The sequence below is a fragment of the Engystomops pustulosus genome, chromosome 1 (assembly GCF_040894005.1).
Source record: "Engystomops pustulosus chromosome 1, aEngPut4.maternal, whole genome shotgun sequence".
NCBI classification, from domain to species: Eukaryota; Metazoa; Chordata; class Amphibia; order Anura; family Leptodactylidae; genus Engystomops; species Engystomops pustulosus.
Window position 1 is genome coordinate 254,805,410 of NC_092411.1, and position 21,995 is coordinate 254,827,404.

At 43.5% G+C, this 21,995-nt stretch overlaps 1 protein-coding gene across 2 annotated transcripts in view; it reads left to right on the plus strand.

The window, feature by feature from the left end:
• Positions 1-21,995, plus strand: part of BEND4 (BEN domain containing 4) — a 122,675-nt gene that overhangs the window by 68,095 nt on the left and 32,585 nt on the right. For both annotated transcript variants that reach the window (XM_072124992.1, XM_072125000.1), the window contains exons 3-4: positions 16,568-17,134; positions 20,269-20,360. In XM_072124992.1, coding sequence (XP_071981093.1) covers positions 16,568-17,134; positions 20,269-20,360 — 659 coding nt within the window. The remainder of the gene's footprint in view (positions 1-16,567; positions 17,135-20,268; positions 20,361-21,995) is intronic.

Consider the following 21,995-nt stretch of genomic DNA (forward strand, 5'->3'; position numbering starts at 1 on the left):
AGAGCGGCCATGTTTTTCAACATACGGACAACCCCTTTAAGACACGAAGCAGATAACTCAGCCTGTTCTGTCTCCCTCTCTAAGTAGTTAAGGTGTTAGCGCTGCTGCGGGGAGATGCGAGCGCTCCATTTACTGTTTCATGTTCTGCAAAATGGATCCTTAATTGCTTTAGCAACATAAAACTTTGGTGTAATGCAAATTAAATTGTCTAGTTCCGCACATCTAATTAACTGTTGTCTTTGTGCTTTAGTTTAGTCAGTTGCAGAAAAATTGTACCCAAAAAAAAAAATAAAATACACCGGTTAACTTTGGCGCTGAAAATAATTACATGTGCAATTACTATAGGCTTAAAGAGCGCGGTGCTCAGCATGTTAATGATTTGCAGGTAATTTATGATAGTTACATTATGCCTAATGTTACATGGTCATTAATGATGGGGGTGAGAGCCCCCTGAGCAATGCTATGGGGTACATAGACACACATTCCAAAATGCACGCTCCCTACACTCTTGTATTTCTCTCTTTTGATATCATAAACTTCGTTTTTATACAGCAGAATCAGAACAGGTATGTAAGTCCCCGGGTTATGTACAAGACAGGTTCTATAGGTTTGTTCTTAAGTTGAATTTGTATGTAAGTTGAAACTGAATATTTTATAATTGTAGCTCCAGACAAAAAACTTTTTGCCCCAGTGATAATTGGAGTTTCAAAATTTTTTTCTGTAATGGAACCACCAGAGGTCACAGTTGGAAGAGGAGTCTGTCTTTAACTCGGGGTCGTCTGTAAGTCAGGTCTCCTTAAATAGGGGACCATCTGTATATTTATCTGACCTTACTTTATATGTGTTAATAGATTTTCTGTTTTCCTACTTGCTTAGCTGCTGCTGACTGATATGTGTCTGTAGCGACCAGCATAATTATGACTAGTAATACATTTAAAGAGTAACTTTCCATTCCTACTCTGTACACTTTATACATACTATACTTGCTCTGGTTTGCTGTCAATCCCATGATGCCACAGAACAACAGCACATGACCATTTAGAGACAGAGCATTCTGGTTATATTATGTGTTTATAACCTCCATACCATAAGTATAAAGACAGAGAGCTGTTAGCTCATTATTCATAATGAAATTCAATAACTAAATGACAGTGAAGCAGGGAGCCTGTGTGACACAAGAGCTTACAGGCTATGAGGATGAAGGTGTGACACAAGAGCTTACAGGCTATGAGGATGAGTGGGTGACACATGAGCTTACAGTCTATGAGGATGAGGTGGCATAAGAGCTTACAGGCTATGAGGATGAGGGGGGTGACACAAGAGCTTACAGTCTATGAGGATGAGGGGGTGACACAAGAGCTTACAGGCTATGAGGATGAGTGGGTGACACAAGAACTTACAGTCTATGAGGATGAGGTGGCATAAGAGCTTACAGGCTATGAGGATGAGGGGGGTGACACAAGAGCTTACAGTCTATGAGGATGAGGGGGTGACACAAGAGCTTACAGTCTATGAGGATGAGGGGGCGACACAAGAGATTACAGTCTATGAGGATGAAGGTGTGACACAAGTGCTTACAGTCTATGAGCATTAGGGGGTGACACAAGAGCTTACAGTCTATGAGGATGAGGGGTGACACAAGAGCTTACAGTCTATGAGGATGAAGGGAGGGCACAAGAGCTTACAGTATTTGAGGATGAAGGGAGGGTACAAGAGCTTACAGTCTATGAGGATGAGGGGGTGACACAAGAGCTTACAGTCTATGAGGATGAGGAGGTGACACAAGAGCTTACAGTCTATGAGGATGAGGGGGTGACACAAGAGCTTACAGTCTATGAGGATGAGGGGGTGACACAGTAGGTATAAGAGCTTGTTTAATGGTCCAGTCATTCTTTATAAGGGAACCATATAAAATAATTTAATACAGGCAGTCCCCGGGTTACATACAAGATAGGGTCTGGAGGTTTGTTCTTAAGTTGAATTTGTATGTAAGTCGAAACTGTATATTTTATAATGGAAGTTCTAGACAATTTTTTTTCTTTTGCCCCAGTGACAATTGGAGTTTCAAAATTTTTGGTGTAATTGGACCAAGAATTATCAATAAAGCTTCATTACAGACATCTTACAGCTGATCATTGCAGTCTGGGACTATAGTAACATCCAGAGAGCTTCACCAGAGGTCACATGGGGCAGAGGGGTCCGTCTGTAACTATGGGTTGTCTGTAAGTCGGGTGTCCTTAAGTAGGGGACCGCCTGTAAATAAAAATTCTGCTGCTTGAACCAGCCATCAGCCTCCAACTTATGTACAAGGTGCAAAGTGCAAGTGACTGCAGAGAAGCCTGGAGCTTGGTTTATATCTGATGTTTACTGGATAAGGGATGGGAGGAGGACATAGTACCGGTTAGTAAAGAGAGAGTTGGAATTTAGCGAGTGTGATAGGCCTGCCTAGAGAGATGGGTTTTAATAGCTTTTCTGAAATATTAGGAGGTTGAGTATTAGTCTGAGAGTTTGGAGAAGGGCATTCGAGAGGATTGGTGCAGCTCAGGAGAAATCCTGGAGACATAAGTGAGAGGTTTGATTTGATTAGTCTAACATCACTGGCCGATCGAAGAGCACGGATTGGGTCATAGACTGAAATGAGAGACAAGAGGTAGGTTTTTATTATTTTACAACCAAAAGGGGTGTGAGGGGAACAATGGGAGAGGTGAACATAAGGGGCACTATAAAAGTTACAGATAGTAGGAGCATTGATGGGTGAAGAGAACTTTAAAGGGAAGGTGGAATTGTAGGGGGGTAAAGGAAAGGGAGACATTATAAGAGTGGGGACTTAAATAGGTTCATGGCAGGCGGGCCAAACTTAGATGGTGGTCCAGATTATAGGGTATTATAAATGGGAATCCATAGTGGGCACCACAGGAAGACTGCACAGAAGTTATACAGTGTGGGGGAACTCTTAATAAAAAAGTTGGGAGGTATGAGCATAGTCAGTGTGACCATTATAAAGAGCAGAAGAAGAGAAAAGAGGTGAGCTGAGTCCCCTCAATGATGTGTACCCAGGGGCTTAACTATAGCGGTAGCAGCCGCTATGGGGCGCCGTCATCTGACCTAACACAATAAAGCTTGGAGGATGTGCACCATTATATCTATATTGTACTGCACATGTCCAGCATAATATGTATATAACATATACTGTGATGTACACTCACCGGCCACTTTATTAGGTACACCATGCTAGTAACGGGTTGGACCCCCTTTTGCCTTCAGAACTGCCTCAATTCTTCGTGGCATAGATTCAACAAGGTGCTGGAAGCATTCCTCAGAGATTTTGGTCCATATTGACATGATGGCATCACACAGTTGCCGCAGATTTGTCGGCTGCACATCCATGATGCGAATCTCCTGTTCCACCACATCCCAAAGATGCTCTATTGGATTGAGATCTGGTGACTGTGGAGGCCATTTGAGTACAGTGAACTCATTGTCATGTTCAAGAAACCAGTCTGAGATGATTCCAGCTTTATGACATGGCGCATTATCCTGCTGAAAGTAGCCATCAGATGTTACAGGGTACATTGTGCTCATAAAGGGATGGACATGGTCAGCAACAATACTCAGGTAGGCTGTGGCATTGCAACCATGCTCAATTGGTACCAAGGGGCCCAAAGAGTGCCAAGAAAATATTCCCCACACCATGACACCACCACCACCAGCCTGAACCGTTGATACAAGGCAGGATGGATCCATCCTTTCATGTTGTTGATGCCAAATTCTGACCCTACCATCCGAATGTCGCAGCAGAAATCGAGACTCATCATACCAGGCAACGTTTTTCCAATCTTCTACTGTCCCATTTCGATGAGCTTGTGCAAATTGTAGCCTCAGTTTCCTGTTCTTAGCTGAAAGGAGTGGCACCCGGTGTGGTCTTCTGCTGCTGTAGCCCATCTGCCTCAAAGTTCGACGTACTGTGCGTTCAGAGATGCTCTTCTGCCTACCATGGTTGTAACGGGTGGCGATTTGAGTCACTGTTGCCTTTCTATCAGCTCGAACCAGTCTGCCCATTCTCCTCTGACCTCTGGCATCAACAAGGCATTTCCGCCCACAGAACTGCCGCTCACTGGATGTTTTTTCTTTTTCGGACCATTCTCTGTAAGCCCTAGAGATGGTTGTGCGTGAAAATCCCAGTAAATCAGCAGTTTCTGAAATACTCAGACCAGCCCTTCTGGCACCAACAGCCATGCCACGTTCAAAGGCCTCAAATCACCTTTCTTCCCCATACTGATGCTTGGTTTGAACTGCAGGAGATTGTCTTGACCATGTCTACATGCATAAATGCACTAAGTTGCCGCCATGTTATTGGCTGATTAGAAATTAAGTGTTAACGAGCAGTTGAACAGGTGTACCTAATAAAGTGGCGGGTGAGTGTATATATGCAGTATCTGTGATGTGTATATGGTGTTTGTATACACTGTACCTGAGTATGTTGCATATGGCACTGTATGTGTGTGTATATGGACATGAGTGTATTTATATGTGTGAGTATACTAATATGTATATTTTTTAAGTGGAAAGGGGGGCCCCATGCAGTAGACTGCTATGGGGCCCTGTCTCTCCTAGTTACACCACTGTGTGTACCCAACCTCAGCTCCATGATAACCATTAATTACTCACATTCCTTGGATTAATGTAATCTTATTCTAATCCTTACTTTTTGATCTATGATACCCAGACAGACATTTCATTTAAAATGTTGTACCAAGGTGAAAGCAACCTCTCATAATCCCTGATTGGCTATGAAAACATATTCAGCATAATCCATGAAGACCCAATATTGGATGTCATATAATAGTTAAAGGGGTAGTACATCATTAGGAAATGACATTTATAAGCTTTCTTCCCAAAACAGTGCCAGTCTTGTCTACAGGTTGTATCTGGTATTGCATTTCATGAAATTAAACTAAAATGCCACAGACAACCTATGGACAAAAGTGACAGGTGTTTTAATCTCATACAACCCTTTAATAGACTACAAAATAAACACTACAATAATCCTGCTTTAATTACCTGTAATTCTGTGTGATTTCCTACATTAAATATTTGAGGAAGGTTTATGATATGAAGATGAGGGTTACAAATATCTGCTTGTGCTGTGATACAGAGAATATTTGTCGTTGTATTAGTAAAGCGGGGGGGGGGGGGGGGGGAGGGGTCGCCTCTGCTTCCTCGCCGCAGTTATTACCTAATATAAATCAAATATTTGCAAAATCATAAATGGGTTAAAGAATAAGAATGGATTTTCGGAGCGTAGCACGTGGCCCCTGCTCTCTCTATGTCACCACCAAATGCATTTTTATACTTATGCTTATTTTTTCCTTGTAGACGTATCAAAGAAAAATCTTGAGATAATGTACGGAATATGTAAAGTGTACACTTTCCAATGCAGATTGTCCCACGAACGCCCAGTGCAAGGGAAAGCAATTACTTCTGTACATGGCGTCTGACAGATTTACATACAAATGCTTTTACATGTAAATGCGTCCGTGAGATAAATGTATGTATAAAGCCCTTTTATATACAGTGCGGGTCACACTAAAGGTATACGTGTTGATGAGCGGTACAGAAATATGAACTCATTGAATACAATCATGAAGGAAGACAATTTTAAAAAGCCGCTACTTACATGATTAATATTGATACCAATTATAATATAAACATAGGTTAAGAGAAAAATGTGTTATAAATAGGTTTTGTTAGTTATTAGAGATGAGCGAACATACTCGTCCGAGCTTGATGCTCGTTCGAGCATTAGCGTACTCGAAACTGCTCGTTGCTCGGACGAATACTTCGCCCGCTCGAGAAAATGGCAGCTCCCGCCGTTTTGCTTTTTGGCGGCCAGAAACAGAGCCAATCACAAGCCAGGAGACTCTGCACTCCACCCAGCATGACGTGGTACCCTTACACGTCGATAGCAGTGGTTGGCTGGCCAGATCAGGTGACCCTGGGATAGACTAGCCGCTGCCCGCGCTGCTCGGATCATTCTGTGTCTGGATGCCGCTAGGGAGAGAGCTGCTGCTGGTCAGGGAAAGCGTTAGGGTGTTCTATTAGAATAGTGTTAGGCAGGAGTGATTCAACAAGAACCCAACAGCCCTTCTTAGGGCTACAATAACGTTATACTTTTTTTTTTTTTGTTTGCTTGTGGCTGGGCTTGCTGGCACTAGTAGTGCAGCTAGTACCATATTGTGAGGAATTTGCAGGGGGACTTGCTACCGTTGTGTTTAGCTCTTAGTGACACACATATCCACCTCAAACACCAAACTGGGACAATTTATTAGGGGTTTGATTTCAATTAGGCACAGTCTGCCAGTTTCTTTTTATTTTACGTTTATTTTTTCATAACTCAGCGTCATCTCATCAGTGTGCTTTCATACTTGGCTAGAAAATAGCCAAAGGAGAATCCAAACGGCTTACTTACGCCTACAATAGCGTTATATATATTTTATTTCTGGTTGATCTGCTGGTGGCTGTTCTTGCTGCAGTGCATCTACTAGCCAATTGTCAGGAATTTGTAGTGAGACTTGCGACCGCTGTGTTTAGCGCTTAGTGACGCACATATCCATCGCAAAGACCGAAGTGGGAAAATTTATTAGGGGTTGGATTTCAATTAGGCACAGTCTGCCAGTTTCTTTTTATTTTACGTTTATTTTTTCATAACTCAGCGTCATCTCATCTGGCATAGTAGTGTGCTTTCATACTTGGCTAGAAAATAGCCATAGCAATAGGATAGCATTGTTTGGTTTTAAAAACTAAAAAACACAAAAAAAAACTAAAAAACACAAAAAAAAGTTAAAAAAAAATTAAAGTTATAACTTTCATTTTCAAAATGTTTAACCCGAGGGCTAGGGGTAGAGGACGAGGGCGGGGACGTGGGCGTCCAACTACTGCAGGGGTCAGAGGCCGTGGTCCTGGGCGGGGTGAGACACCACCTGCTTATGAGGGAGCAGGGGAACGCCGCAGAGCTACACTCCCTAGGTTCATGTCTGAAGTTACTGGGACTCGTGGTAGAGCACTGTTGAGGCCAGAACAGTGCGAACAGGTGATGTCGTGGATTGCCGACAATGCTTCGAGCAATTTGTCCACCAGTCAGACTTCCACGCAGTCCACCCATGTCACCGAAATCGGCACTCCTCCAGCTCCTGCACCTCAGCCTCCTCCCCCCCAGTCTGCCCCCTCCCAGGAAAATTTGGCATTTGAACTGGCATACTCTGAGAAACTGTTTTCTGGACCTTTCCCACAGTCACAAACCACTTGTCCGGTTGCTGCTGAGCAATTTTCCGATGCCCAGGTTTTCCACCAGTCGCAGTCTGTGGGTGATGATGACCTTCTTGACGTAGTGGAAGAAGTGTGTAAAGAGGTGTCCGACGATGAGGAGACACGGTTGTCAGACAGTGGTGAAGTTGTTGTCAGGGCAGGAAGTCCGAGGGGGGAGCAGACTGAGGGATCGGAGGATGATGAGGTGACAGACCCAAGCTGGGTTGAGAGGCCGGGTGAACACAGTGCTTCTGAGACGGAGGAGAGTCCTCGACCAGAACAGGTTGGAAGAGGCAGTGGTGGGGCCAGACGGAGAGGCAGGGCCAGAGCAGGTGCATCAGCGCCAAATGTGTCACGTAGTGAAGCTCCCGTGGCGAGGGCTCCCGCGGCGAGGGCTAGATTTTCAGAAGTCTGGAGGTTCTTTAAGGAAACACCGGATGACTGTGGTGTGCAACCTTTGCCAAACCAGGATCAGCAGGGGTTCCACCACTACTAGCTTAACTACCACCAGTATGCGCAGGCATATGAATGCTAAACACCCCACTCAGTGGCAAGCCCGTTCACCTCCGGCCGTGCACACCACTGCTCCTTCCCCTGTTTCAGCTGATAGTCAGCCCCCTGCCCAGGACCCTGGCACAAAAACCCCATTGTCGCCTCCACGATCCTCCACAGCATCCACCATCGTTCAGCTCTCCATACCCCAGACGCTGGAGCGGAAACGGAAATATAGTGCAACCCACCCGCACGCCCAAGCCCTTAATGTCCACATCTCCAGATTGCTTAGCCTGGAGATGCTGCCCTATAGGCTAGTAGAGACCGAGGCCTTTCGCAACCTCATGGCAGCGGCCGCCCCTCGGTATTCGGTCCCCAGCCGCCACTACTTTTCCCGATGTGCCGTCCCAGCCCTGCACCAGCACGTGTCAGACAACATCATCCGTGCCCTGACCAACCCCGTTTCTGACAAGGTCCACCTGACCACGGACACGTGGACGAGTGCTGCCGGGCAGGGCCACTATATATCGCTGACGGCACATTGGGTTAACTTGGTGGAGGCTGGGACCGAGTCTGACCCTGCGGCTGGTCATATACTGCCGACGCCGAGGATTGCGGGGCCTACCTCGGTCCAGGTCTTTCAGGCCTACTATGCCTCCTCCTCCTCCCACCCCTCCTCCACCTCCTCCTCCGAACTACCATCCGTGGGCATGCCGCCATCAGTCGGTAGCTCTAGGCACAGCAGCAGTGCCGTCGCTAAGCGACAGCAGGCGGTGCTCAAACTGCTGAGCCTAGGCGATAAAAAGCACACCGCCCAAGAGCTATTACAGGGCATCACGGCGCAGACTGATCTGTGGCTGGCACCGCTGAACCTGAAGCCAGGCATGGTTGTGTGTGACAACGGCCGTAACCTGGTGGCGGCTCTGCAACTCGGCAGACTGACACATGTGCCATGCCTGGCCCATGTGTTAAATCTGATAGTTCAGCGTTTCCTCAAGACATACCCCAATCTGTCTGATTTGCTCACAAAGGTGCGCCGCATCAGTGCGCATTTCAGGAAGTCCAGCACAGATGCTGCCACTCTCAGGGCAGCGCAGCGCCGCCTCCAACTGCCCGCTCACTGACTGTTGTGCGACGTGCCCACGAGGTGGAATTCAACATTAACCATGTTATCCAGAGTTTACCAGCAGCGCAGAGCGATTGTAGACTACCAGATGTCAACTTCCACCAGAACTGGTAGTCAGGTCAGTCAGCTTCCTCAAGTCTACAATGAGGAGTGGACGTGGATGTCTGATATCTGTCAGGTGCTGAGTAACTTCGAGGAGTCAACACAGATGGTCAGTGGCGATGCCGCCATCATCAGCCTCACCATCCCGCTGCTTGGCCTGTTGAAAAACTCTCTGATCAGCATGAAGTCGGAAGCTTTGCGCTCGTCACAAGAGACGGGGGAAGAAGATTCCCTTGTTGATAGCCAAAGCACCCTTAGGTCTGTTTCTCAGCGCATATCGGAGGAGGTGGAGGTGGAGGAGGATGAGGAGGAGAATGTTGGCGAGACACAAGAGGGGACCATTGTTGAGTCCTTCACTGTTCAGCGTGTATGGGCAGAAGAAGAGGAGTTGGAGGAGGAGGAAATGGACAGTCAGGCCAGTGAGGGGAGTGAATTCTTACGCGTTGGTACTCTGGCGCATATGGCAGATTTCATGCTAGGCTGCCTATCCCGTGACCCTTGCGTTCAAAGAATTTATTCCAGCACCGATTACTGGGTATTCACTCTCCTGGACCCACGGTACAAGCAAAATCTTTCCACTCTCATCCCTGGAGAGGAAAGGAGTGTGAGAATGCATGAATACCAGCAGGCCCTGGTGCACAAGCTGAAACACTATTTCCCTTCTGACAGCGCTAGCGGCAGAGTGCGTAGTTCTGCGGGACAAGTAGCGAGGGAGAGTAGGCGAGCAGGCAGCTTGTCCAGCACTGGCAAGGGTACGCTTTACAAGGCTTTTGCCAGCTTTATGTCACCCCAGCAAGACACTGTCACCTGTCCCCAGTCTCGGCAGAGTAGGGCTGATCTTTACAGAAAGATGGTGAGGGAGTACGTAGCTGACCATACCATCGTCCTAAATGATCACACAGCTCCCTACAACTACTGGGTTTCAAAGCTGGACATGTGGCACGAACTGGCGCTGTACGCCTTGGAGGTTCTTGCCTGCCCTGCCGCTAGCGTATTGTCCGAGCGGGTTTTCAGTGCAGCTGGTGGCATCATCACCGATAAGCTTACACGCCTGTCGACTGACAGCGCTGACAGGCTGACGCTTATTAAGATGAATAAAGCCTGGATTTCTCATAATTTCCAATCTCCACCAGGTGAAGGAAGCTCAACCTGAATAATTTATGCACTCCTCCTCCTCCTCATTTTCCTCCTTCTCCTCCTCTTTGTACACTAAAGCAGAGGAAACTGGCTATTTTTTGACAGGGCCCACTGGCTCTAGCTATAGTACTTTATGCATTTAATTTTTCTGGAGGGCCACCTACCCGGTCCTCTGTTTTAAACAATTTTTGGGAGTGCCACATACAGGCACTCAATCTATTCAATTTTTCTGGAGGGCCACCTACCTGCTCCTCTGGTTTGAAAACTTTTTTGGACTGCCACATACAGGCACTCAATCTATTTCATTTTTCTGGAGGGCCACCTACCTGCTCCTCTGGTTTGAAAACTTTTTTGGACTGCCACATACAGGCACTCAATCTATTTCATTTTTCTGGAGGGCCAACTACCTGCTCCTCTGGTTTGAAAACTTTTTTGGACTGCCACATACAGGCACTCAATCTATTTCATTTTTCTGGAGGGCCACCTACCTGCTCCTCTGGTTTGAAAACTTTTTTGGACTGCCACATACAGGCACTCAATCTATTTCATTTTTCTGGAGGGCCACCTACCTGCTCCACTGGTTTGAAAACTTTTTTGGACTGCCACATACAGGCACTCAATCTATTTCATTTTTCTGGAGGGCCACCTACCTGCTCCTCTGGTTTGAAAACTTTTTTGGACTGCCACATACAGGCACTCAATCTATTTCATTTTTCTGGAGGGCCACCTACCTGCTCCTCTGGTTTGAAAACTTTTTTGGATTGCCACATACAGGCACTCAATCTATTTCATTTTTCTGGAGGGCCACCTACCTGCTCCTCTGGTTTGAAAACTTTTTTGGACTGCCACATACAGGCACTATCCAAATTAAATTGTCTCCATAGCAGCCTCCACACGTTGTCTCCATTGCTACCTCCAAAAGTCGTCCATATAGCTGCCTCCATACATCGTCCCCTTATCAAACGAGGTGTGTCAGGCAGAAATTTGGGTTGTTTTTATGGATTCCACATTAAAGTTGTTAACTTTGTCGCCACCCTGCTGTGTTATCCACAAAATATACTGGCAAACTTTTATCATTTACCAATATTATTTCAGCGCTTCTTGCGCTTCTGTTTACATTCCCCTCACCCGCCATATCCCAAACTTATAAGAACGCTACTACACTTAACTTGGTGCAGGCTGGGACCGAGTCTGACCCTGGGGCTGGTCATATACTGCCGATGCAGAGGATTGCGGGGCCTACCTCGGTCCAGGTCTCAAAGGCCTAGTATACCTCCTCCTCCTCCCACCCCTCCTCCACCTCCTCCTCCTCCGAATTACCATCCGTGGCCATGGCGCCATCAGTCGGTAGCTCTAGGCACAGCAGCAGTGCCGTCGCTAAGCGACAGCAGGCGGTGCTCAAACTGCTGAGCCTAGGCGATAAAAGGCACACCGCCCAAGAGCTATTACAGGGCATTCCACATCAAACTTGTTAACTTTGTCGCCACCCTGCTGTGTAATCCACAAAATATACTGGCAAACTTTTATCATTTACCGATATTATTTCAGCGCTTCTTGCGCATCTGTTTACATTCCCCTCACCCGCCATATCCCAAACTTATAAGAACGCTACTACACTTGATCTTATACAAAAGGTTCTTAGAAGTGCTGTTTGGGGAGTAGCCTAGAGACAGGGGCTTGGATTGGCGAAAGCTCGCCTGGCAGCGGAGCGCCAGCTCCATGCCAAGATCCAACTAACATAGTTTTAACTGCAGCACCTTTAATCTACTACTAGTTCACTGCCTCCATACATGGTCCCCTTATCAAACGAGCTGTGTCAGGCAGAATTTTGGGTTGTTTTCATGGCTTTCATGTTAACTTTGTCGCCACCCTGCTGTGTAATCCACAAAATATACTGGCAAACTTTTATCATGTACCGATATTATTTGAGCGCTTCTTGCTCACCTCCTTTGGTTCCTCTCTGCCACCCATTGGTTTGAAGCCTGAGTCCATTTAGGGTATGTTGCCATGCCACTCTCTAGCCTTCCGCTGCTGCCGCTGCCGCTGCCTCTGCATGCCGTCCCCTATAGTGTCAGGGTCAATTATTGGATGTTTTAGATGCTATCTAGCCTCATTCGGTCACTCTGTCATGGCCATGCTGTTGCCCATAATTTTGGCATAATGGAGCGATTAAGCAGCCTCAGAGGCATCCATGCATGCTGCCCCTGCTGTTTCCTGTCCATTTCCGTGGTGTTTCCATCCTTTTCTGAGGTTCCCAGGTGTTTGGCCAAGCTTCCCTGTGCAGAGCCTTGGTCCCCTTGAAAAATGCTCGAGTCTCCCATTGACTTCAATGGGGCTCGTTATTCGAGACGAGCACTCGAGCATCGGGAAAAGTTCGTCTCGAATAACGAGTACCCGAGCATTTTAGTGCTCGCTCATCTCTATTAGTTATACATGTTTTCTTCTCAATTACACTGCTTTCTTAAAGGACATCTAACGCCAGGATCAAGAATTGTAAACCAAGCACACTGACATACTGGTTTGTGCCCCTTTGGCAGGATCCACTCTTGTTTTAGCTTCGTATGCCCTTGTTTTCAATAAACTAAACAAAAATTATGCAAATGAATCTGAGGGGCTCCAGGCTCCATTAACACCTATGGAGCTGGGAGCCCCTCAGACTCATTTGCTTAATTTTAAACTCTTTTTTTTTTTTCAACCAGGGCATAAGAAGCTAAAAAAAAGTGCACATCCTGCCAGAGGGTGCATACAGTGTGCTTGGTCTACAATCCTTGATCCTGATGGTAGATTTCCTTTAACCTTTTCCTTTTCCTTAACGACTTGGCCTTTTTTAGTTTTTTCACTTCCATTTTTCACTCCCCACCTTCAAAAATCTATAACTTTTTTATTTTTCCACATAAAGAGCTGTGTTATGGCTTATTTTCTGCGTAACAAATTGCACTTCGTAGTGACGGTATTTAATATTCCATGGTGCGTACTGGGAAGCAGGAAAAAATTCCAAATGCAGTGAAAATGGTGAAAAAACACATTTGCAACGTTTTCTGGTGGGCTTGGATTTTACAGCTTTCACTGTGTGCCCCAAATGACATGTCTACTTTATTCTTTGGGTTGCTACAATTATGTGGATACTAAATTTGTATAGGTTTTATAATGTTTTCATACATTTAAAAAAATTAAAACCTCCTGTACAAAAATTTTTTTTTTGATTTTGCCGTCTTCTGGCGGCAATAACTTTTTCATACTTTGGTGTACAGAGCTGTGGGTGGTGTCATTTTTTTTGCGACTTTTGATGGCGTTTTCATTGCTATCATTTTTAGGACTGTGCGACCTTTTGATCACTTTTTATTAATTTTTTTATATTTTCCAAAATGGCATAACAATTTCATTTTTGACTTTCGACGCTATTTTCCGTTACGGGGTTAAACGCAGCGAAAAACTGTTATTATATTTTGATAGATCGGACATTTTCGGTCGCGGCTATACCTAATGTGTTTATGATTTTTACTGTTTATTAATATTAATATCAGTTCTAGGGAAAGGGGGCTGATTTGAATTTTTAGGTTTTTTTATTATAATTTTTTTTAACTTTTTTTTACTTTTACTTTTACTATTTTTCAGACTCCCTAGGGTACTTTAACCCTAGGTTGTCTGATCGATCCTACCATATACTGCCATACTGCAATATGGCAGTATATGGGGATTTTACTCCTCATTTATTACAATGTGCTGATAGCACATTGTAATGAATGGGTTAAAACGAGACAGCTTCGGGCCTCCGTGAGGCCTGAAGCTGTCATGGCAATGGATCACCGCTCCCCGTGACGTCATCGGGGAGCGATGATCCGCGGCAAGATGGCGGCATTGCCGGCGGCGATTGTAGTGAAAGCACCCGCGATCGGTGCTAGCACCGATCGCGGGTGTTACCGGTAAGCCTTTTCTGCAATATGCAGCAAAGACTTACCGGCTATGGAGAGGGCTCGGCCCGCGAGCCCTCTCCATGCACCCGGACCCGGCGCGCGCGTCGGGAAGGGGTTAACTTGCATGGAACAGTGAGAGATAATTTCCTGTACTCTTTGTCGACCCCAGTTGATTATTGAGATTTGTACAACTTGTCCAGATTATGGTAAAATACATTTACCACCAGGATGAAGGATTGTAAACCAAGCACATTTACATACCAGTGTGTGCTCCCTCTAGCAGGTTCTGCTCTTTTTTAAGCTTCCTATGCCCTTATTTTTAAGAAAATAGGCTTTAAAAATTATGAGAATGAGCCTGAGGGGCTACAGACTCCATTGACACCAATTGTTTTGTAAAAAACAATGAATAATACGGTAAGCTGACAAAATAGCGGATCCTGGCAGAGGGGGCAGACACCAGTATGTCACTGTGTTGGTTATACAATCATTCATCCTGGTGGTAGATGTTCTTTAAGGTGTTGGTTAAGGGAAATAGCACTTTCCCAGATCTTTCTGTAGTAAAGACATTGACGACAAGTGCGCAAGATACATATGTAAGGGCGATGAGATGGAGAGGAACACAAGCATAAAGTTATGAGCCCAGACAAAGCGGTGAAATTCTGAACAGAGAATTTCAATAAGAGACACACTATACTGGAAAACTAAAAGAAGGAATAGCTGCACTGTATTGTTGCCACAATGTTTTTGTTCTCTCTAATGTATTGAGATGTTTTCAGCTTTTAAATAATAGCAAAGATTTTACAACATTCCCAAAAAAGCAATCTTTCTTTCAAATCATGGTAAATCCTTGACAAACAGCCACATCCCTTTCACTTTTACTTGGACTTTTACTTGTAATGGACATCTACCACCAGGATCAAGGATTGTAAACCCAGCACACTTACATGCTGGTGTTTGCCCTATCTAGCAGCTACCGCTCTTCTTTTAGCTTCTTATGCCCTTGTTTTTCTAAGAAAAACTTAAAAAATCCTGAAAATAAGCCTGAGGTGTTAATTAAGCCCGAGAACGTCAGATTCATTTGCATAATTTTATTTGCAAAAACGAGGGAATAAAAGCTAAAAAAGAAGAGCTAAACCCACCAGAGGGGGCACACACCAGCATGTAAGTGTTCTTGGTTTACAATCCTTCATCCTGGTGGTAGATTACCTTTAATTCATGACGAACTAGCTCCAGATTACACTATTTTTGATTCAAATGCACCATAAAAAGGAACAAATGCACCGGATTATAAGGTGCACTGGATTATAAGGCGCACCATCAATAAATGCCTGCTAAAATGTCTAGGTTCATATATAAGGCACGTCTGATTATAAGGTGCACCTGATTATAAGGATGAATGACCAGCAGGTGGCAGATCTGTGCACAGTTCAAGGCAGCTGTTGTCTGTAAGTGCGGTTCATATATAAGGCGCACTGGACTATAGGGTGCACCTTTGATTTCTGAGAAAATCCAAGGATTTTTTGTGCGCCTTATAGTCTGAAAAATATGGTAAGTATTAGTTATTTGTTATTTATACAAACTACAGGACCCATTAAAACAAAATTTTGACCCAGCAAAGCAGTCAAGCGATGTTTTTTGGTGTTCACTTGACTGTGGACACGTAGGGAATGTTTTTCATTAGGTTTTTGAAGTAAAACTGTTCTAGTTGCCCATGGAATCCACTTAGAGCTCAGCTTTAATTTTATAAATAGGTGTAGGAAAATGAAAGCAGGGCTCTGATTGGTTAGAGACTGATGATAAATTCTAAAGGAGTGTGCCTGTATTAAGCTTTTTAGGGAGCAGGTAGGGACTAGAATACTACCAACAATATTTGAGAGTAGTCTTAAGGTGTAGACATTATCTGGGTCTTTACGACCAAATTTATGGTAGGCAATTACTTTCCATAGCTGTCAAGCAACAACACACAAATCCTCTATAAATTTTGTTTGTCTGACCATGCATGTGTTTTCCTTTTCTCCTGTCATCTATTAGGAAAGGGTCAGCACAACCCCATATACATTACATAGGTGACCACAATCTTCTTGTGTACGAGGACCTTCATTTTCAATGTGACTTTCGATAACTGAAATATAATTTTCTGTAATCCCTGTTCCTTCCCATGAAAGGTGCTGTAATTGGTCTTTGTATTGTATAAGTGCACTCACTTTGTAATAAATACACTACTTTTAACTTGAAAGGTTTCTTGAAGAAAGCCAAGAAGATTTGGTACATTTATATTTCCTTGCTGTTAATACATGTCATTGTTAATTATGCAAATCAATAGGAACATAAGCAATTAACTTTACATTGCAGTGAAAGCTTGTGTTTCTTGTCAGACTGAATAACGGGTAATTCTCTTAGTTAATGAGGGAACGGGCCCGTGCAGGCTTATTTTCTTCTCTCTTGATGCTTTTGTGCCGTTTTTGTTACTATTTTTGTTCTGTTTTTGCAGAGAGCCGAATGATTCTTGATGCCTTTGCCCAGCAGTGTAGCAGAGTACTGAACCTGTTGAACTGTGGGGGGAAACTTTTGGACTCCAAGCCTTCCCAGTCTCTGGTGTCATGTGTGAAACAGGAAAATAACGGTTACAGTGAGAGGTCAGAGCAATGCCAGTATAGTAAAGCCTTTCACAGCCAATCGCCAGACAAACCAGAAGTGGAAATGCAGTACATTCAAAAAAAGCAACAGACCTCAGCATTTTTGAGGGTCTTCACAGATTCACTCCAAAACTACCTATTGGCTGGCAACTTCCCTGCTCGTAATACCTCATCTTCAAGTGATTATGGTCACTTGACAGACATGGATGTTCTTTCGTCTTCTCCAGTGCACACAATGGGTGGATGGGCTTCTCCTGCGACCTCTGAATCACATGGTCACCCTTCATCGTCAACCCTTCCGGAAGAGGAAGACGATGAAGAGGAAGAAGGTTACTGTCCAAGGTGTCAGGAGCTAGAACAAGAAGTCATCTGTCTACAGCAAGAAAATGAGGAGCTCCGAAGGAAATTAGAAAGTATACCAGGTATTTGGCAGATTTTCTTCCTTTATTATGGAGAGATTTTTCTTTATTGTAGTAGAACGATTGTCTTATATGAAGGTTGTGTCTACTCCAGTCTCATCCACTATCAACACAAAAAATCTGTACACTTAAGAAAATATCTAACCCAAATATGCCTAGGGATGAGATCTGGACCAACAATAAGTCCTATACATTCCACCTTCCCCTGAATCCTACTAAGGCTACATACCTAAAAGTTGAGTATGGTGTAGCTCTTTCATAATTCAAGCAACTAGATATGCAACTGTGTAGTAAGTCCTGAGCTATGTAGTAAATATAATCTAGGACTATCTAGGACCCTCAAGGATTGACCATCAATATTTGGTGAAGAACTAACATCCATGACTCTTGTGTTTCCACCTTATTGGTTTAGGTGCACTTATATCCCTAACTTTTACTGAACATGGTGATTTTACCACTCATAATCCATCCTTTAAGAGGTGTTTCAGTTGCACATTGTGGGGGGGTTTCACCATTGAAGCACCCATCAGTGGGATTGGGGATCGTGTCTACTAGGCAAATTAAGAGGAAGTGGCTTGACACGGATGACTGCTGGTGTTAGCTATTAGTCCAATAGAAGAGGAAAGAGTCCATCCGTGGTACTAATTTGTGGGATACAAGTACCCTATGCTCAAACCCATCGCAGAGTTCACCAATCTAATTATTCCCTATAGATATATGATAATCCTAAAAAGATGGGTTTTCAGGTTACGTTTGAAGGTTTGGAAGGTGGGGGACAGTGTATTTAGCATTTTGCAAATATTAGAATTGTAAGGAAGGTTTTAGATAGGAGAGAATATTTCTCCATTTGAATAAACTGTTGTAGATCACACATTGTCACCCTGCAGCTTGGTATTTTAGGCTTTTGTCATTTAATTCTACAAATAATATCCCCAATCTGTTATTAAGAATGCCGTTACTCTCCTGTTACCGATGGATTTTCATTGTGTTGCTTCTCTGTGATGCTCATGAAATTGATAAGTGGGATATTTCAGATTTTATATTGAACTCTGATAGCACTGCAATGCTCTATTGATCGTCACATGCATAAAGCACAGAAATTTGTCATGTCACCAGGGAAAAGTAGGGCACATCAGCAGACGTCTGTAATTTCAGCAAATAACAGTATACCCTTACATTTTCATGATCTTTGATCAGGGCTGTGTTCCAATTCGCGCCCTTCCTTTTAGATTGCCTTGGAGAACAAAAATATCTTCTGAAATTGTGTAGCTATTGGTTATTATTATCGAGTTTAAAGGGGATGCGTCACATGGAATATGCAGTTTGATCTACAAGTAGCATCTAATAGAGAACAATGAGCTGGCTTCTATACATACCCCCACCAAGTCAGTGCGCCATATCGGTAATGTTGCAGCCCCTATTGGGAAGACAATATAAAGGGGTTGTGCATGCATAGTTACCAGCTCAAACCTACTTTGGGGATGGAAAGATGCAACTGCACACTGGATAGTATATTTGCCAAGGCATCAAATATTGTACATGGATTTTATTCTGATTATTAGGACCTCTACCACATACCTGAAGAGCACTGGATAAATGTCTTGGCTACTGTTCTAAGCAGATTCCAAGCACATTTAGCATAAATATACGTAATAATAATAATTCTTTTATTTATATAGCGCACACAGATTATGCAGAGCTGCACAGAGCTTCCAAAATCAGTCCCTTTCCCCATGGGGCTCACAATCTAATCAAGTTACCAGTATGTTTTGGAGTGTGGGAAGAAACCGGAGTACCCAGAGGAAACCCACACAAACACGGAGAAGACATACAAACCCTTGGACTTGAACCCAGGTCCCCAGTGCTGCAAGGCTGCAATGCTAACCATTAACCCACCTTGCTAAAATTCGAAGCTACCAGGTTACCATTGGTGGTTGTCATCAGTAGAAACAACCAGGAGACAAGAAGCGTAGGACATCTCCCAAGTATTTCCCCAATAGTGTAGCAAGGCAAGCTGACACAAAGGATCTACACTTACAAAGACTGATTATACAATGTCTAAATATCTGGATGATGCCCATTATCGGCAGGGCCCAGTCATGGGGAACATGTTTCATTAACTTGTCCCTTTGCGACTGATCCACTTTAATTGGAAACCCATTGGTTTATCATAAAGCTGAGAGTTATACAGTTTATAATGTCAATAATGCTAAAATATTCATGGCAGATATGAAATAATATGAGAATATCATTGTAAGAAAGTTGAGCACTTTTTTGACTTTCATACAATTGCATCGTGTGAATTATTGACATTGTTTGCGAACCTCACGGTGGCCTTAGACGAAACTTCCACTTGTCGTGAAACCATGGAAATATGTCGCTAAGGTCAGATTTAAGAGTGACTTTAAATTTGTGCTCAATCTCAAAACATTAACCATCTGGAATGAATGTAATTAAGGTTATAATGACCTCATTTGCATTTCATTAGAAGACGAGAATAAAAATGAAATGCGGACTTTTAACAGAATTTAAAAGTAAGATTGGTTTCTTTACTTTAAGGCAGACAGAAAAGTTTTTTAAACTTTTATTAACTACACCTAATGGGGCACATTTACTAAGGGTCGTTCAGACACATTTCCGTCGGGTTTTGGTTTTTTTTTTCCCATTTTGCCCTGAATTGCCCAGGGTTTCCGGCACACGCGATCGGATTGTGCCGCATCGGCGCCGGCTTGCATAAGATACATCTCGGGGGGCATGGACGTCGGACACCCGACTGATTCAGATGAACCACAGAATTTTAAAACCAAATTGTGTCGCAAGATCACCACTCACATGCAGCGGGAAGAAGAAGGTGAACTCCGGCGGATCTCAGCGGGGGAAGCCACACATGCAGGAAATTGGACGCACGATCTTAGTGAATCGCAGTATCTCTGAATCCTCTTCGGACATTCCGGATTGGCGGCGTCAACAGGACGGGTAAGTAAATGAGCCCCGATGTCTTCATAAGACTCTACAATGATTCTAGAAACAGCACACCATTTTTTTCCTACAAATTGTAGATTTATGTTGTTTATTTGGTTCGGATAGGAGTTGCTTTATTTTAGTTGGCATACATGTGACTTCTTTCTCTTTTACAGTGCCCTGCCAGACAGTGTTAGACTATTTGAAGACTGTTCTTCAGCATCACAATCAGTTGGTTATACCACAACCTATAGAGCAACCTTCTGAGGTAACGTACCTATAAGTCTTCTATTCTCTGGAAAGTTTTTTTTTATTGTAATATAGAATGCAGGTTTTACCTAATTTAGAAATGTGTAGGAAAGTAAGTCTTCTGCTTATTTGTTTCTCTTGGATCATGACAACTAAATTGACTACGAGCAGTGAGGCATCGATTTATGATATCTCCTTGATATGATAAGATCCGACAGATGGGGTATACATGTAAGCTGGTTGGACAAATGCTTATTCAACCAATGGCGATTTTTACCAAGACCCCAATTTTAAAAGGAACCTGGCATCAAAAATTGGACTAATAAACCACTACCAATATGTTGCTATGCAGTTCAACACCTTCCAGATCATGTTTCTTTCACCCAATGTGGTGGCATCATCCAGAAAATCAACTTTAAAGTAAGATGTAAACTGGTCGTATAAAGTCAAGGAGGCGGAGAGTTTAACACTGAAGTCAAGCTATCTCTTCCTCATAAAGCCTCTTCACTGTAATTGATGGTCCTGCATCCAGAGACATCTCTAACCAGATCTCCTGAAGTCCAATGCATGATGTCAATCACAGAGGAGGAGGCATTCACAACTCCCCTTTTTGATTTCAGTGTCTAAACTCTCTATCTCCTTGACTTTATGCAGCCAATTTATATCTCACTTTATAGTTGATTTTCTGGATGAGGCCATCACACTGGACCATGAAAGAAACAAAAACTAGAAGGTGTTCTGCTGCTTGACAATATTCTGGAAGTGGTTTATTAGGCCAATTGCTGATGACAAGTTCCCTTTAAGTGTACTTCTTTCTAGAATTTGGAGAGAAAGCGTTATACACTTTCGGTATTATAAATTAAAGCCTGTATAAATGACCAATTACTTATTTAATGGGTAATTACCAATAATGCAGACCGAGTCTTAAGAAGTTCAAAGTTCCTTCCCACCAAGTTTTGTATGGAACCACCAAGGTCCTGATCATTCTTCTAATAACATTGACCTACCTGTAATCGTTGACAAGCTTTGTCCTGCCAATCTTTATTTTCTTCGTCTTTGGATTGTACTCAAAGTATGATAATGCCATTATCTCTTCACAATAATGAGATGCATTCATATAAGCAAGTTATCGCCACAATCCCCAGAAGTCTCAGGGAGTTATTGAAGGTAGAGGGCACTGTAGCTTCCTGCAAAGTATCCAACTCTCACGTCACTTTGATGGAAAGTGTCTTGATATGTTAATTGAAGATAACATCTTATCTTTTGCATAGCTTTTATGACTACCCACACTGTTTCCCAAGTCCCATAGGACCTGGATGCATTATGATGAGTACTGTCAAGTTTCATCTTAAGTAACTGTTGACTTAGATACTTCAATTCTTCAGAAACAAAATGGAGATGTGTTCACAATATTAACCATAATTACCCCACAATGAATATTGCAAAGTGTATTCACTAGGTTACAGGGACTGAATGCTACTCTAGATAAAGCTCAATAACAGATTTATATTTCAGTTGTTTAATCTCCTGATGGAATGGAAATTTATAAGTAGAAAACCCTTAACTGATTACTGCTTATACTGTGTCTTGTCCAATGTATGAGGAGCCCAAGTATAGAGGAACAAATAGTAAAAGCACTTTAAAGGGTCTGCAT